The 15,931-nt window shown below is 38.4% G+C and overlaps 1 protein-coding gene across 1 annotated transcript in view; it reads left to right on the top strand.

Moving 5' to 3' along the window:
• The first annotated feature begins 5,134 nt into the window (after positions 1 to 5,134).
• TXNRD1 (thioredoxin reductase 1) overlaps positions 5,135 to 15,931 on the top strand; it is a 26,077-nt gene continuing 15,280 nt past the window's right edge. Inside the window, exons 1-7 of the mRNA XM_010005793.1 lie at positions 5,135 to 5,182; positions 7,531 to 7,653; positions 10,970 to 11,042; positions 11,157 to 11,276; positions 11,697 to 11,839; positions 11,971 to 12,086; positions 13,867 to 14,094. Coding sequence (XP_010004095.1) covers positions 7,567 to 7,653; positions 10,970 to 11,042; positions 11,157 to 11,276; positions 11,697 to 11,839; positions 11,971 to 12,086; positions 13,867 to 14,094 — 767 coding nt within the window. The 5' untranslated portion in view covers positions 5,135 to 5,182; positions 7,531 to 7,566. The remainder of the gene's footprint in view (positions 5,183 to 7,530; positions 7,654 to 10,969; positions 11,043 to 11,156; positions 11,277 to 11,696; positions 11,840 to 11,970; positions 12,087 to 13,866; positions 14,095 to 15,931) is intronic.

The following is a 15,931-nucleotide window of genomic DNA, read 5'->3' as shown; positions in this document are numbered from 1 at the left end:
GAAAACTAAACAAGACGGCTTTAATTAAATACTAATGATGAAAGAAAATGTGTATAGGTATGTTCAGGAATGTGCAAACCCACTGTCACCTTCCCCCACCCCCAGCAACTCCCACAGCATCTCCTGAGCTGTGAGCAGTTCTGAAATGTACTGGAGTACCTCCAGAGAGAGAAGCAGAGCAGACAAGAGCTGAGGGGAGAGTGATGAGGGTCAGTAACACGTGGGCCTGGGGATCAATGGTGATAGATAAGCAGAGTCCTCCCTGGATGTTGGCCTTGGGTGGAAAAGACGAAGGACTTGACTTCCATGATCTCTGAATTTGTACTGGGAGCTACTTAAATGTATAGATGGAACACCTTGGTTTCCCAATTATGCTGTCTGTCTAGTCTGCTCCTCCCTATGGGAGGGTTCCAGATATGAGTCTTCTGCTTCAGAAGTGTCCAAAGTAGCAAATTTGAGAAGCAGAGCAAAATGTTCCAGATATGAGTCTTCTGCTTCAGAAGTGTCCAAAGCAGCAAATTTGAGAAGCAGAGCAAAATGTCCTTGGTCTCTTAGCAGCATCTATTAACACTGAGCGTTATCAGTCCACTAGCTGGAAGACTTCCAGTTAATTTCAGCAAGTGTACTGCTTAAAAGAGAGTTCACTGGAGAAAAAAAAAAAATCAGTAAAAAGAAAATTGGTTTCATCCTGACTCAAACCAGGACAACTGTTCAGTCTCATCTGTTGATGTTTGTGTACTCTGGAGGTGAAGGAGCTATTTAAATGCTCAGTTCTTTGTTTTTCACTTGTACTGCATGAAACAGGTAATGTAGCAGTCTTAAGGACTGAGTGCATAGTTCAGTCTTTCTTAACTTTTCCTTCATCAGTACTTGCATTTGCAGACAGTGAGATTCTTTAGGAAAAAAAAACCAACCTTTAGCCCTGGGAAAGATGCATGTTTTTGTGGTATTGGTGAAGTGCTTTCAGTTGTTCCATCACAGAACTTCTTCCTTGGAGGCTAAAATTATGAACCATATGGAGTACATACAACTGTTACAAGCTTCTGCTTATGTAAGTAGGTGCAAAAGATGCTCTGAGGTAGGGTTTTTCACCTGAATTTCATTACATTAATATTTGACAGTTAGGAGGGAATGTGAAGATTTTGTTCTAGCTGTATGATTTCTGCAGTAAAGCACACATGGTGCTTTACACTTAGTTCATTAACAGTGCTTGTCAGTGAGCATTGAATTCTCTGCGTGTAAATGATGTTGGGTTGGCCTGTCTTAACTTACTGACTTGTTATGGGTTCAGACTTAGGCTGAGTTCAGGTGAGGAGGCAAATGTACCTCTAAGCTATCTTTATACTTCCTCTGGCAGGGCAGCTGAAACAACACTTGGAAAGAAAGAGAATAGCTGCAGGGCTGTGCTAGTTTATCTTGTCAAAGGCACCAGTGGTTCTTGGCCAGGATCACAGCACATGCAGCCCTTACCTAAGCAAGCCCTGACATGTCTTCCACAATAGCCAACTCCACCGCTTCTCTTAATTAGCTGTAAGGCTACACTGTATCTCTGTTACAGTGAAAAATAAACTGTGTGAGGTGGTCTGAAGGTCTAGTTTGCACCTAAGTACAGTTTCTAAGTATTATTTTTTAATTTTCACCCACTGATCCTCGCCCTCAGGGAAATGTGGGTGTGTTGTGATTCCTGTAGGGGCAAAGGCAGTTTAAGAAGTTCTCACCCTTCTCAGCATCCTGCCCCAAATTTCCATTCCTTCGTAGTTTTGTCAGCTCAGCTGATGGCAAGGCAACCTCTCTGCATGGATCTATGATATGATTCAGGCTGGAGATGTGTATTTTAAAGGCTTGCTTTTTTTCCCTTTCTCATAGTCTGGATGACATGATGGCTCTGCTATTATCACTTCCAAATGTTTGAGAAATGAGCCAATCTAGGAGAATGAAAAGTCGAAAGTTTCTCCACCTAAAAAGCTCATTTGAGCATAAGGTAAATATTCATCATCATAGAAAATAACCTGTATGTCTCAGATGCCTAAAGGTCAGGCTGTAAAGCAAAATACAGGCTTGTTGATAAGCATTACAAAATTAGAGACATCTTCTGAACTACCGGACTAGAGACACCTATTTTTTAATTATATTGTTTGTCAATATAATTGTTGTTAATGTATCTCTGTGCGATACAGAAAATCTAGGTAAATCAGCAAAGACCTTTGCCTTGAAGCAGTGCTTAAGATCTTCATGGGAAGTAGTTGAAGAGCAGGTGCTTTCCATGGGTCCCCACATCCTGCCTCATCAGCCTGCTGGACCTCTCGGTGGATGCTTCTGCAAAGTAAAGGGATTCTTATCCTGAGGCAGTTCTGATCACAAAGCTGGTCCAGGCTGTTGTGTTGAGCTGGTCACATTCCTTCCTGGTCAAGGCCTTCTGAAATCTGTGCCTTTTTTAATCCCTGCTAGAAGTTACATAAGTGGCAGTCAGAAGTTCATAGGTCTCAATGCCAGGGAGGACTTTGGCTTTTGAGGAAGCTCACTCCCAATAAGGAAGCATATGGATTAAAAATACTGTGGTTGTTTCATTGTATTTATTATTTTTCTCTGCTCAAGGAGTGGCACTGAGCCTTGGTGCACTCTGCTTCAGAAACTAGTTGAGGTGAATGCTGAAAAGGTGGAGTTTTTTCTGTTTTAACAAGCTGCTGACCAAAACGGGCAGTTTTGCTACTGCCACTAGCAAGATAAACGTTGGTTTCTTCTCTTCCTGTCTGTCTGTATGGGTGTGCTTTCTGCCTGGCACCTGCTGCAGTGCTTGTGAGGTCCTTCCCTGAGCTGGATGAGCTTGTTAGGCTGGTGGGAACCTGTCCCTATCTTTTCTTCTCCTGGATTAGTTTTCTCCTAGGTTAGCAAACTGATTTAGCTCATGTAAGGGAGTGTTGTCTGACATAGCTGGTGCCAAATATGCACACAGCAAAAAGAAGACGACCAGTGTGGTGAAAGAGAGTAGGCTTGTCCCCTTTTGATAGTGGCAATATCTTAGGTTTATCCCATGTCAAGGAGCACTTGTCAGGGGAGGTAGTACTCAACAGCCACCATCTTCTAGATTGAAACGAACAAAAAACAAAGGTGGTGGTAGTGCAGGGTAAGAGCATCACTGGATCTTCCTGCAATGGTGGTGAGTCTCTACAGACTTGCTGCAGTAGCACTGATGCTTACAGGAAAAGAGAGATGTCCTCACCACTTACATCTCTGAAGGTTATCCAAAGCAGCTCTGTATTCTGGGTTCTCCTTAGCAGTTTTGCTCTGCAAAAAGATATCTAGTGATTGATTTCTGGAAATTATCAATCCACCAGGACTGTGGGTTATTCTAATTGCCATTAGTGGATGCAATTTTATGAAGAGCAAGCATGTGACATTCTGTGCATTTTTTGCTTTGTCATCCTGACTGTGGCAGGTTGCCCAGACCTACAAGGGAGAGGCTTCTAGCAGCAGCAGCCTGCATGAAAGTCTTTAAAGTCTTTGCCAGAGGCTACAGTTGCCTTTGGGTTTTGAGGCTATTGTTAAAGCTAGGTACCTCTAGTACACGTCTACTTGAAAATAGAGATGTTTTTATAAATGTCTGTGTTGTCTGACTGGGTAGATTTTTATCTCACCAAAGACATAGTTTTAGGTGAACATTCCTGAGGTTGTTCAAACTTGTTTTAGGTATAAAATATAAGGCTTCAGTCATTTCAGGTACATGCAGGATCCTAGCTGTGATTGATAATATGTTAAAGAAAAAAGTTCTCCTTTGAGGAGATTGTGACTAGCATTCAAAACCTGTGTTCTTGCTTTTCTTTTTTCACGTGTGTGTGTAGACATGCAGATTAATTCCTGCATTCCTTCCCCAAGGTAGAATAGGCCAAGTATTCTCTCCATCACTAGTTATACTATTAAACATTACATTACTATTCTTATCTTTAAACCCCTTACCAAGATCAGCAAAGTACCCTTCCCAGTACCTTTGTGAGATGAAGGATTTTTACCACCAGGTTTCAGAGAAGAAATCAGAGATGCCAAGATTACAGACCAATTTTCAATAACTGCCTTTTTGCATTTGTGCACGTGTGTGTGTGAATGCTCTTCGAGTTTGTGGGCTCACTGCCCAAGGAATGTACACATATTCAGCATGGCTCTTTGTCTAAGTATGTGCACGTGTCAGAGTTTATTAATTAATGTTGGTTGTGCAGTGCAAAGTATGTATGCGATTAAGTACAAACAAGTGTGTATTGACCCATTTATTGGATAATTAAGCCTAATGTAACTCAGAGTTATGTAGAGGAAAGCAGAGCTGATAATGGATTCCAATTGAGGATTTTCTTCTTTTTCCATACTATATGAAATAAAGTATCACTATGTGTAAAGATGTTGATTTTTTCCTTTCCACTAATATACTTAACCTTATTTATTGGAGATAGGTATATCTCCAACAGAATATATATATATATATATATATGTAAAATGAGTTATGACTCACAGGCAAACAGATCTTTTCCAAATTTTTGAATACATGTATTTAAGGCATTTCATAGTATGTGCAATACCATATGTCAGAAGTTATTTTGGGAGTGATATCTGCATGGAAAAAACAAATATATCAGTAAATTGAACTTTTGCAGGAAAAGAATGAAAACTTGAATCCAATTTTACAAATATGAGACTGAATAAAATGACAGCACATGAGCATAAGAAAATTACTTTCTGGGCAAGAAGTGTAAAAATAATAATTTTCCTTTAAGACTGAAGTTTCAGGCATACCTCCAGCAAATCTTATTTCCTTGCTTTGTTCCAAGCATACTGTTGAATTGGCAAAACCTACTGAAATCCCAGCCAAATCTCATATGGGATTTTAGTGAAGAGAAAAATATAGCAAGTCATCCTAGCATTGCAAATGACTCATCAGTTGCCTAAGGAAATGCTCCCCTGACACAGGCTGATGAGGAAGCGATGAAGCCGCTTGGCCACTCCCCCAGACAATTTCACTGGAGGAGTGAAGCCTTCATAAAGGACATCTCTCCAGACACGACATTATTTTATTCTTTATTTCACAGAGGGAGCACAGAAGCTGCAAGAAGGACAGTGTGAAGTAACAGCAGAAGCTTCCCAGCCAGTTGTTTTTGTACAGGAGAAGCAAACAGGTGATCATGAGAAAACTTTAAAGGTAAGGGGATATGCATTTTAAAGTCTATAATTTAGTTTTGGCATTGAAAAATAATAAGAAAGTGGGCTTTCTTTTAAAAATCGTAGCTCTTGGGAGAAGAATGGAGATCTGTTCTCAGGATGGGATCCTGGTCATGAGCAAATTCCCCAGTAAATTGAAAGTGGAGCTTGTCAAGATCCTGACCACTTTGGAGCGGGGTTGCAGGAGGTGATTTCAGAAGGGAAGGTTGTAATTTGCTTTGTTTGATCTAAACTTTTATGGTGTCTTCATGAAGAATGATCATGAAGAACTAATGAAAAATGAACGAAACAGTAGGGAGTAAAAGCTGAATTTTCTTATTACATGTGAAACCATAAAGCATTTTTCTCAAATAAACCAAAAAACTAGCGTGACATAAGTAGTGATCTAAGTAAATTTTATTAGTAAGTATGGTGGTTTCTTTATATGCATCATAAAAATACCATTCTTGGTAGCTGGGTCTGATGACTGTGTGGGAGTTAATCTGCCCTTAAGCTTCACAGCATCCTGTTGCCTCTGAGCAAATAAGGTGGTGTTCTTTGGAATAGAATGGCATACTTTCTCTTGATTTTATGTTCCTAAATATGAATGAAGTGAAACTGCATCTCATAATACAATATATGCTCCTCTTTCACTCTGATTGCAAAAGGAAGTTTGAGCCTGGCTGATGGCCATGTTAGAAAAATAAAAAAAGGGGAACCAAGCATGAAGTACATTCAGTGGTGGTGGTATATATTGGGGTGGTGGAGAAGAGGAAGGAAGTACAAGGTATTTTTGGATGTCTCCGCAACAGCCACAGGTGTTTTCTAGGTTTTGTTTCTACTGTTAACATTCTACTCAGGGTTATGTAATGCTATTAAATTATAACTTTCTACAGGCAGACACACAGTCTGAATTTCTGCTGACTTTGCTGTCTAGTTTGCTGGAGGGATAGGGGATTTTTTTGAGTGATATGGCTGCACTGGCAGCAGTCTCTGGGGTAGACACTGTAAGTTCACGCTTCAAGAGAGTGAACAATACAATCTCAGAAGAAAGTGACAGTACAGTGGCTTGAGAGCAAAGGGCTGCTTAATAAAAAACAAAATTAAACTAAAAGAGAAGGGGGAAGGGGAACTTTCTTTCTTTCTTTCTTTCTTTCTTTCTTTCTTTCTTTCTTTCTTTCTTTCTTTCTTTCTTTCTTTCTTTCTTTCTTTCTTTCTTTCTTTCTTTCTTTCTTCCTTCCTTCCTTCCTTCCTTCCTTCCTTCCTTCCTTCCTTCCTTCCTTCCTTCCTTCCTTCCTTTCCTTTCTTTCCTTTGCTATGGCTGTTTTAGTAGTACCTTATTAAGACCTACCTAGTTGGGCAGATAAAAACACTTTAATAAAAGTGAGCAGATTTGTAAAGTGACTAAGCATGGGTTTCTTAATTTACTTTTTTTGGTCTTAAAGGTTTTGTCATGATGTTAGTTGATACTCACCAATTTACATCAGCTGAGGAATACGAGTTTTACTCGCTTCAGATCTTGTCCTGCGGTTTGACAGTCTCTGAGAATTTTGTCAGCAACTGCAGAGATTTGAATGTCTGAAGACCTGATAGATCGGAGCTTCACAAATAAAGTACAAAGGCTCATTTTATAAAGAGTATATAAAGGCAATGCCAGGTTCTTTGTGGCCTACAGCTGTCAAAATACATTTTAAGACTTAGGTTTTTTTCCTGTGGTGATAGTAATCTGATTTTTTTTTAAAAAAAGCTCTTGTGCAACTGTAGTATTCACACTTGATCCATTTGACACCAAAGTTAGTTACAGTGCTAAACCAAAAGCAATAATAAACACAGGTATGTTACCAAAATTTAGTTTTCAGAAATAGCTTTCTTCTTTCAGTTTTGTTTATTCAGTTGGTAAGGCTGGTAATTACAGATTATTACAATGTTGTATATGATCGTTGTATTTTCCTACTAATATATGCAGAAGGAGGGGAAAAACAGTAATTAGGAGAGGCAGATGAAAAGAGTAAAATAAACTAATGGAATGCCTGTGTCAGCGGGTATGTATCTCCTCCTGGAGTACACAGTATGAGGAGGCACTGTTGATATGGAAAACTGAGCTGTACAAGGAAACCCAGGGCTCCAATGAACAAGAAATTTCATGGTTCAGTATCTATCTAATAAGCACTGAGCAATTCAAGTATGGATTAAGAAAATGAAATTTAAAAATCTAATTAAAAGCAGGGCTCATAAAATTCCAGTGCAGTGATGTCCACTTACCACAATATTTGCTGCTGAAAATACTGTTGTGTTTTTTTTTTACTTCTGTTTCAATGTTCCCTAATCCTTTTTGTTTTCTCTGTTCAGGCACATAAGGAAGACAAGCCTCAGAAACTGACAGAAATGAACGGAGTTCCATCGGTGCCGCATTCCTACGACTATGATCTCATTGTCATTGGTGGGGGCTCAGGTGGCCTGGCAGCTGCCAAGGTATGAGAGAGAAAACACAAATTTGTGCTTTCCTTGTAAGTCGGTGGGTGACATCCTCAGCATCTTGGAGCTTTGCATCTTTAACACTGCAGGAGCATAACATTTCTGCCTAGTCAGTGGGTGTTCTTTTGAGGTTAGCCCCAGTTATACAAGATTCTTTTCCTTATGTTCTGAAGAAGAAAAATGTGAAAATGTCATGGTATACTTCTTAGTAGAATGAAACCTGGTCCTCACTAATATGAGATGATGCAGTCGGAAAACAGCAGATAGGTATGTCAACAGTATTTATTATTTCATTTATTCAACAGTAGTTGAATTGAAATTCAACTAGTAATTGAAAAAGTTCTTAAAGCTATTCAAAATTAACATCAGGAGGTTTCTAATTTTATCTAAAAGCGGAGATTTTGTGATTTGTGAGCTTACATAGTTGCATGAATGGAGATTTTGCCTATACTCAAGCAGAGTTAGCATCCCACCCTTCATTTCTACGGTCTAGTACTTCCTGCCTGTGGTCAAATAATTTAGGATTTTGGTTAGATTATTGCTTTTAGAAGCATATCTGGAATTAACTAAAAGAATCCATGGTGATGCAAAATACATCAGCTCTTAGAGTTGTCATTGTCCCAGATATTTGAAACTTGCTGAAATTTAATTTAAGTCTGTAATTCTCTTTCCCATCAGTAGTTAGGCATGTTTTGCCTCTTCTCACTGTGCTAGAATGAACTATTTAGAAGTTCATTCAACATTTCTAGAAATAAAATTATTTAATTGCTCAAGACCTGGAGCTGGATTATTCCTCCAAGTAAGAGACATTTCTTCTGCTCTTGAGAAGTGGTCATTGTGTCCTTGAGAAGGAGGTCATTGTGGAGTGAAGCAAAATAAGGAGAAAATATTTCAGTCTAGCATTGGGTTAACACTAAACCTTGGTCCCTTAGAAGAACTTCTATTATAATGGAAGAGTGCAGTGCTGAGTAGTGGATTGTGATGTGCTGTACGTCCATTATGTATTTTGTTAGTTTACTGCCTTCCCATTGATAAGGGCGCTATTATCATAGCATGAAAGATAAAACCCACAATGAGAAGCCGACATTGTTTTTCAGAGAATGGGGATGTTTTAGGACAGAAGAGAGTAACAAGAATGAAAGGGAGCTTGCAGTAATGCAAAACCAGCTTGCAGTAATAAAAAGCTATCCATTGAAATTTCCATAAGGAGACTGCTCTGCTTTGTTGTATGCATAAGCTAGGTTGTGAAGCTATAGCAGTGATGTTTATTGTATCATTTTTCAGCCGTGGGACAGCAAAGGTTTGTAGCTAAGAAGATAAATTGCCTTATTCTTTCAACTCAGTGTATAAAGTATATTGCTTCTTAGCATTCTCAGGTGGTTGTTGAGTAGGGCAGAAGATGGTAATCAATAAAGTCAGCATCACTAACAGCAAAATGTGTGTATTTCAAATCAGTTTCATGAAGTTGAAGTGAAACTGTTTTACACAAATAAACTTCTGACTTGACTTAAATTATTCTCTTTTTTTTTTTTTAGTTAATTAACATACAGTGCTTTAAAAAGCAAAACAAAGGGGAAAAAAACCAACTACACAGCTCTTAAACCAAGTTCCAGGTACCTACATTCGGGTTTGAAGCATTTTAACTAGGTTGATGAAATCAGTGTTTTTCACACTGCAGCTTTGTGTGCACATCTTCCCTTTCTTTTCTATGTTCTGCTCAGAGTATGTTTTTTTGGAGTCATGTCTCCACAGAGAGTGAAAACACTGCCAAGCTGACTCTGTACAACCCAACCACAGCCCCAGAACCGAGTGCCAGGCTGGTGCTTAACCATAAGAAACCTTGTTGGGTTCCTGCAGCCCTGTGCTGAACCCAGTGTGGTTTAAAAGCCTACAAGGCAGGTTATGTTGCTGTGGGTGTACTGCTCTGCAGAAGTGTGGTCATATCTGTTTGTGATCTCTACCGGGGTGGCAACGCAATGCTGCACTCTATTATGTGAGCAGGTAGCTGAGTGGAAGCTGGAGAATCTGTGTATGCTAGTTAGCTAACACTAGTACAGCTCTTTTGAGATTTATAGAAGAGTTGTTATTATAAAGAAGCGTTAGTAACTCATCTCAGTCCGTAAGTACCTTTCTGAGGAACTTTCTCAGAAGTGCTTCTGATGGATAGCAATTTAGCTTCTCAGCAAACTTTGATCTTTAATCATGAGCAGAAATCCAGTACAGTAATATTTTCCAAAGGTGTCTACAGCCTGTGTTGTTTGAAATATGATTTATATTTTACATCAATTAAGATACATTTAAAATTGAAATGCTGCTTGTCAACTGTTTGGATTAACAAGTATTACTGGTAACATAATGCTGAATGCAGTCCAGCTGCTCCCGAGGCCTTGGGGTGGTGTCCTGTGCCTATAGCTGTTATTGCTTACATGTCTGCTCATCATGTGATGCAGCACAGTTGTGGTTACTCCAGGTATCAAAGTGATTTTGCTGCATTTCATGGGGCAATCTGCCATTGTTGTCTCTCGACTATGTAATGCTTACTCATGTGGTTTTTTTCTGCTACCAGTTATTGCTGTTGATTTTTGCCTTTTTCTTAAGAAGCACGAAGGAGATTATGGAAATCAGTATAGTAATTCTAGTTCTCAGTGTCATTTACACACATTGCTGGTAGATTTGCTAGTGAAACTTCTCAGGGGAAATACAATGAAATAGACCACTTTTCCGTCTGGATGGCATCTGCTTATCCTGACAATAAAGTCAACTTGCTGTAGATTGACTAACTTGAAGAGCAGTAGCTGATTCTGACAACTACAAGTTGTCCTCAAAATTTCCTTCTACTACAAGGGAAAAGATTGAATAAACACAGTTGTAATACTTGGCCATGTGATTGCTTATGTCATTGTGTGATGTGGTTTCAAACAAAAGTTTGAGTAACCATCTTTGAAGGGAAGACTGGATTAACGAAGAATTTGTTAAATATGTTACAAGTAAATAGCATGTTGGGAAATAGTGGGAACAAACAGACACAATGAAGAAGAGAGGAGATTTGACTCCCAGAGTCTGCTGTTTATCAACTGGTACCATTCTGTTGTGTAGCAGGATGGTTGCCCATTTTCTTCCCTTCATCTTTTTTTCTCTACTGAGTGCACAGATTAATCCAGAAGATTAATGACTGCCTTGCTTTTCCCTTGCAAATAATTAATTATTACTTAATTAAAAGTCACAAAGCTTTTCAGCGATGTGTGATGTTAGCATCTACTCCACATTTAACCTCTAATATTGAGATATGTGCCTTATTTAATTTGTTTTGCAGGAGGCTGCCAAATATGAAAAGAAAGTGATGGTGCTGGACTTTGTCACGCCTACACCTCTGGGAAACTCATGGGGTAAATTTCTCCTCATTGAAAACCTTGAGTAAATCTCCTTTACAATGAGACTCTGATTATTCTTTGAGATCAGTCACACTAAAGTGAAAACCACATTTTGTTCCTTTCTCTCAGGTCTTGGAGGAACATGTGTAAATGTGGGCTGTATACCTAAAAAACTGATGCACCAGGCAGCTTTACTGGGACAAGCCTTGCAAGACTCACGCAACTTTGGATGGCAGGTTGCAGAAGAAGGTAAATAAATAAAATATTTTGCAGAGTTTTCTCATTTGTGCTGAAAATCCAGAGGTGCTTTTCACAGTCAGCTGCTTGTTACACTTAAGCTGGCTTTGACAACGTGAGTCAACTTCAGAGAGATTACACATGAATTTAAGTGCTTTTCAAGTCTAAAGCCATGGGGTTTATTGCCTTGCAGCATTTGATCTGTTTATTAATAGCTTCTGATTGTATTAGTATTTTATAAGGTAGCTATGTGAATAAAAGCAAAAAGATACTACTCCATTTCTGAAGGTAACACAACATCTAAGGGATTGCCACAGAATGTTTCTGTGTTAACTGGATCACCAAAAAATCTGTCTGAGACTACAAAGTTGACTATGGAAAAAGAAGAACTTGCAGACTGCAAGATGAACCTTTCTCTTTTGTTTTTAACAGTCAAGCACAACTGGATGACTATGACAGAATCTGTTCAGAATTACATTAGTTCACTGAACTGGGGTTATCGGGTTGCACTGAGAGACAAGAAAGTCACATACGAGAATGCGTATGGAGAATTCATTGGGCCACACACAGTTAAGGTAATCCCTAGCCCTGTTTAATGGATCTTCTGTTGTACTTTCTGAATAGAGATGCTTTTCAAGTAGGATAATATTTTTTTCCCTTGATATAACTGTGAAATACTCACTCTGAACTAATACTTTGTCCACAGGCAACAAATAAAAGAGGAGTTGAGAAGCTGTACACAGCTGAGAGATTTCTCATTGCCACTGGTGAACGACCACGCTACCTTGGTATACCTGGAGACAAGGAATACTGCATTAGCAGGTAAAAACAGGGAGAAGGATTGAGTCATTAACCATGTGTATACAGTTCACCTGTAAGATAAAGTGGTGAAGCATGAGTAGGATTGACTGGCTAATGGTTTTCATTCCTATGTAACTTTTGTTGGGGAAGGTAGGCACAGAAGAATGGATGTAGGCAGAGTTAAAGGTGGCAAAAATGTTGGTGTCTTGTGGACACCACATGACTCTGGGTGGCTGGCTAAGGTGGTTCTGGTTTTGACTGATAACAGCGGTAACCGAGAATACCAGAAATCATGTGCATGTCCATCATAAAATTAACTTATCAGCTCTGCCTTGGTTACCAGTACAACCACCTCCTCTCTTTTCCATGTGGTCTTTCAGTTCACAATGCTGAAGATTTGTGGTAATGAAGAGCACAGTCTGCTTGGAGTAAACGTACCTGCTCAAATGTCGAGGAAAGCAGGAGGTGCAAAGCAGTTGTGAAGCTGACAGGAATCTGTTTGTCTTTATGCATTGGGGCAGTCTTAAAACTCAACACAATTTTTTTTTCCTCCTACTCAGTGAAGTTAATTCAGCTTTTCAGAAAACCCATTTCAAATGTCTGATTAATTGATAAGACCAAGCAATTCTAGCTAATTTTGACCAAAAAACCTGGTATACAGATGAAATGTGTTTTCATATATGAGAAACTTTTAAGCTGCTTAATGTGGAAACAGAGGTTGGAATTACAGGCTTGCAAACCTATAGCAATGGAATAAATGACCAACATAATCCCTGTGAAACCAAAACACCATGTTGTGTATTTCCCTTTAATAAGTAGTAGTGAAATTAAAGGTAACAGATAATTTAGCCTGTAAACTGATGCTTTAAAATAACTTTAAGGTGGAAGAGCCAGGAATTTTTTTTTAGGAATGCCAGAGTTAAAGACTATTATGTTGAGGCTGTCTGTGTAATCTTCAGTGGGTTCCCTGGAGGACAGGAACTATGATGTAGCCTTTAATTTCACAATCATATTTTATTCCACCACAGCATTTGCAGAGAGGATATACTTTTAGCCTTTGCAATTGTTGGCTGAGAAAGAGACACTTATTTAGCGTTAAATCTCTGGAGGTTTCCACTGCCAAACTCTGCCAAAGTTTCTGCTGAGCAAGTATGATGCTTCCAGGAGTCTGTGCTTCCTTGAGAAGCCCTGATTTTAAAGTCTAAGTCCAAAGTGTGGTACAACTGATGTAGCTTCAAAAAGCATTTGAAATAAATGGAAAGCAGGCAAATAAACGTGTTTTTCATAATTTTGTACTTCTGTCTTTGCCTGTTACTGTGGTTTGCATTAATTTGTTTTATTGCCTGTGCATACTTGGCACAGTCTATAATGCTTTAGCAAAAGGATAAGTCTTCAAAGAAGTGAAAATGGTATTTTTATCTTGAAGCTGAACTTCTTCCTCTTCCTTTTAGCCCTCAGGAGCTAAAGTTTGCAGCAAAATACCTGAAGCAAGATTCAGAGAAAAAAAACACCCTAGCTTATTTTAACAATTTGTCATAAGTTTCTGTTTAAAACCCCTCAAAATTGTTGTGGTGATTCAGTTTTCATACTCTTATTTTTCTGTGTACTCCTAACTAGAATTTTTTAATCTGTCATGTACTGATCTTGTATTGCAGATGAATTTCCAAAAAATTAAGTTGTTTAGTTTTTTTAGTGAGCAGGAAAAGGAATAAGGTGATATTCTTACAGAAGAAGTTAGATAAATATACAGAGGAATACATTCTTCTGGTTGTCTCTAACTTTTTTTTTTTTTTTTTACCAGTGATGATCTTTTCTCTCTGCCTTACTGTCCAGGGAAAACCCTGGTGGTTGGAGCTTCCTATGTTGCCTTGGAATGTGCAGGATTTCTTGCAGGTCTTGGATTAGATGTCACTGTCATGGTGAGATCCATCCTCTTAAGAGGATTTGACCAGGATATGGCAAACAAAATTGGTGGATATATGGAAGAACATGGTATCAACTTTATTAGGGAGTTTGTGCCAATCAAGGTAGGCTCAACGTGATCTTTGACTACAGTTGTTTGAGATACACCTATTGTAATGTTTTAAGATGTGAATTGTTTTAGTGAATACAAAAGTTGAATTTGCAATACAGGTTCTGCTGTGATATAGTATGGGTTATTTTTTGCTTTAAACCAAGTGAGTCCATTAATCTTATGTAGCTGAAAGGTACAGTTCAGTCTTAATGTTAACATTTTGTGAGGTTCCAGGGTTCATTGTTTTTATTCGAAATAGATGGGTTAGTGTATGTTGTATTAAAAATGTTATTACTCCTGCTCATCCTGGCCTTGCGAATATTGAATATACTTAAATTCACCAGTTTTTCTGAAATCTCTGAAAGTTTTGGCAGGCTCATAGTTAAACAGATTAGGTCCTGTAAGATTGAAGCCATTGCATCACCAGTAGTCACATTTTTCATTGCTAGTTCTCAAATTGTTATCCAGCAAATACCGCTTATGCAGCTAGGGTGGGTGGGTAGACTATTCAGAGAAGGAAATGGGCTTTGTAAGTATCCATCTAATATCCTTTACCAGGCAGAGTCCTTAACTACTTGCTCGATTTCCTTTAAATTCAGTGGGAGTACTGGGGTAGCTAGTTATGTACATGTATAGGCAAATTCAGGTTAAAAAGCAGATTAGATCAGCTCTGGAGCTTTTCTAATATAGAATTGCCATATTAAGGACTTCAGGGGGTAGTAACTAATTTTCTTAATTTTTTTTTCACAATAATGCTTTATTATGAAGTAGGAGATAACGTATTAAGCAGTCTCCAACTTGGCATTAAGCCAACCTGTTACTGAGTTTAACACTTAGGGATTAAAGCATTAAATTGTGCGAAGACTGTTCATTTTCACCCTTAGCTACATAAAGAGTAGCTTAAAAAAAATTCTCTTGCCAGTTGCCACGCTGTGTCTCTGATCCTCTCTCACAGAATGTAGGAGATTTGCTATAAGTCAAAGTGGGATATTTCAAGGAACTTTGTGTTTTATGCAGGTTTGCAGTGTGGAAATCCAATGATGTATGAAAAGGAGTGATTAGCTTTTGTTTCAGACATAACTTTTTGTAGGCTCTTCTGGGGACTTTGAAAGGAGGAAATTGATCTTAAAAGAAACAGATAATTTTAACTAAACTGTGCATGGTCTTCTCCACGTGCGATCCTTGCAAAAAGGAATCCATCACTCTACTCACAAAATGTCTACTCACTTTTGTGTATTTTACCCTGCCCCTTCACTACATAGCTTTGATTTCAATGATAATAAAATATTTCATAGAATCAGAGTTGTTTTGGTTGGAAAAGACTTTTAAGATCATCAAGTCTAACCATTAACCTTGCACACTGCCACTCTCTGCTTTCAGTTGAGCATATCCTTAAAATTAAATGGCTGAATATGATTTTAGGTCTTCTCATCTATCTCAAACATTGCTTGTGAAGCTATAAATGTTGTGCTTATTAAAACCTTTCCTTGGAAAGTCTGAAGACAGAAGATTAATTATTATAAATAATGCTACTTTTGAATAGTAGAGGTTTAAGACAGTGATCCTTTGAAACTGGCAGAATGGCAAGGAAGGTTTATGGGTTTTATAAATTAAAAAAAGGGAAGAAATTTTGCTTTTTCTATTTTCAAATACTGAATGGGAAGTAGGAACTAGGCCAGCTGTTGAAAAGTAATTTCTCCTCTGTAGAAGGAACACTGAAAGTTTCCCAGAATGAAGTTAGATGTTGCACATGTATTTTCAGTGGTAAGATATGTGATGGGACCAAGATACATTTATATTACTTTATTTGAAACTAAACCTTGTTCTTTTTTTCATTAATGTTGTAGGTTCA

The sequence above is a fragment of the Chaetura pelagica genome, unplaced genomic scaffold (genome assembly GCF_000747805.2).
Source record: "Chaetura pelagica isolate M959 unplaced genomic scaffold, ChaPel_1.0 scaffold79, whole genome shotgun sequence".
NCBI classification, from domain to species: domain Eukaryota; kingdom Metazoa; phylum Chordata; class Aves; order Apodiformes; family Apodidae; genus Chaetura; species Chaetura pelagica.
Note: the sequence above shows the minus strand (reverse complement) of the source record. Positions and strands in the feature narration are given on the sequence as shown.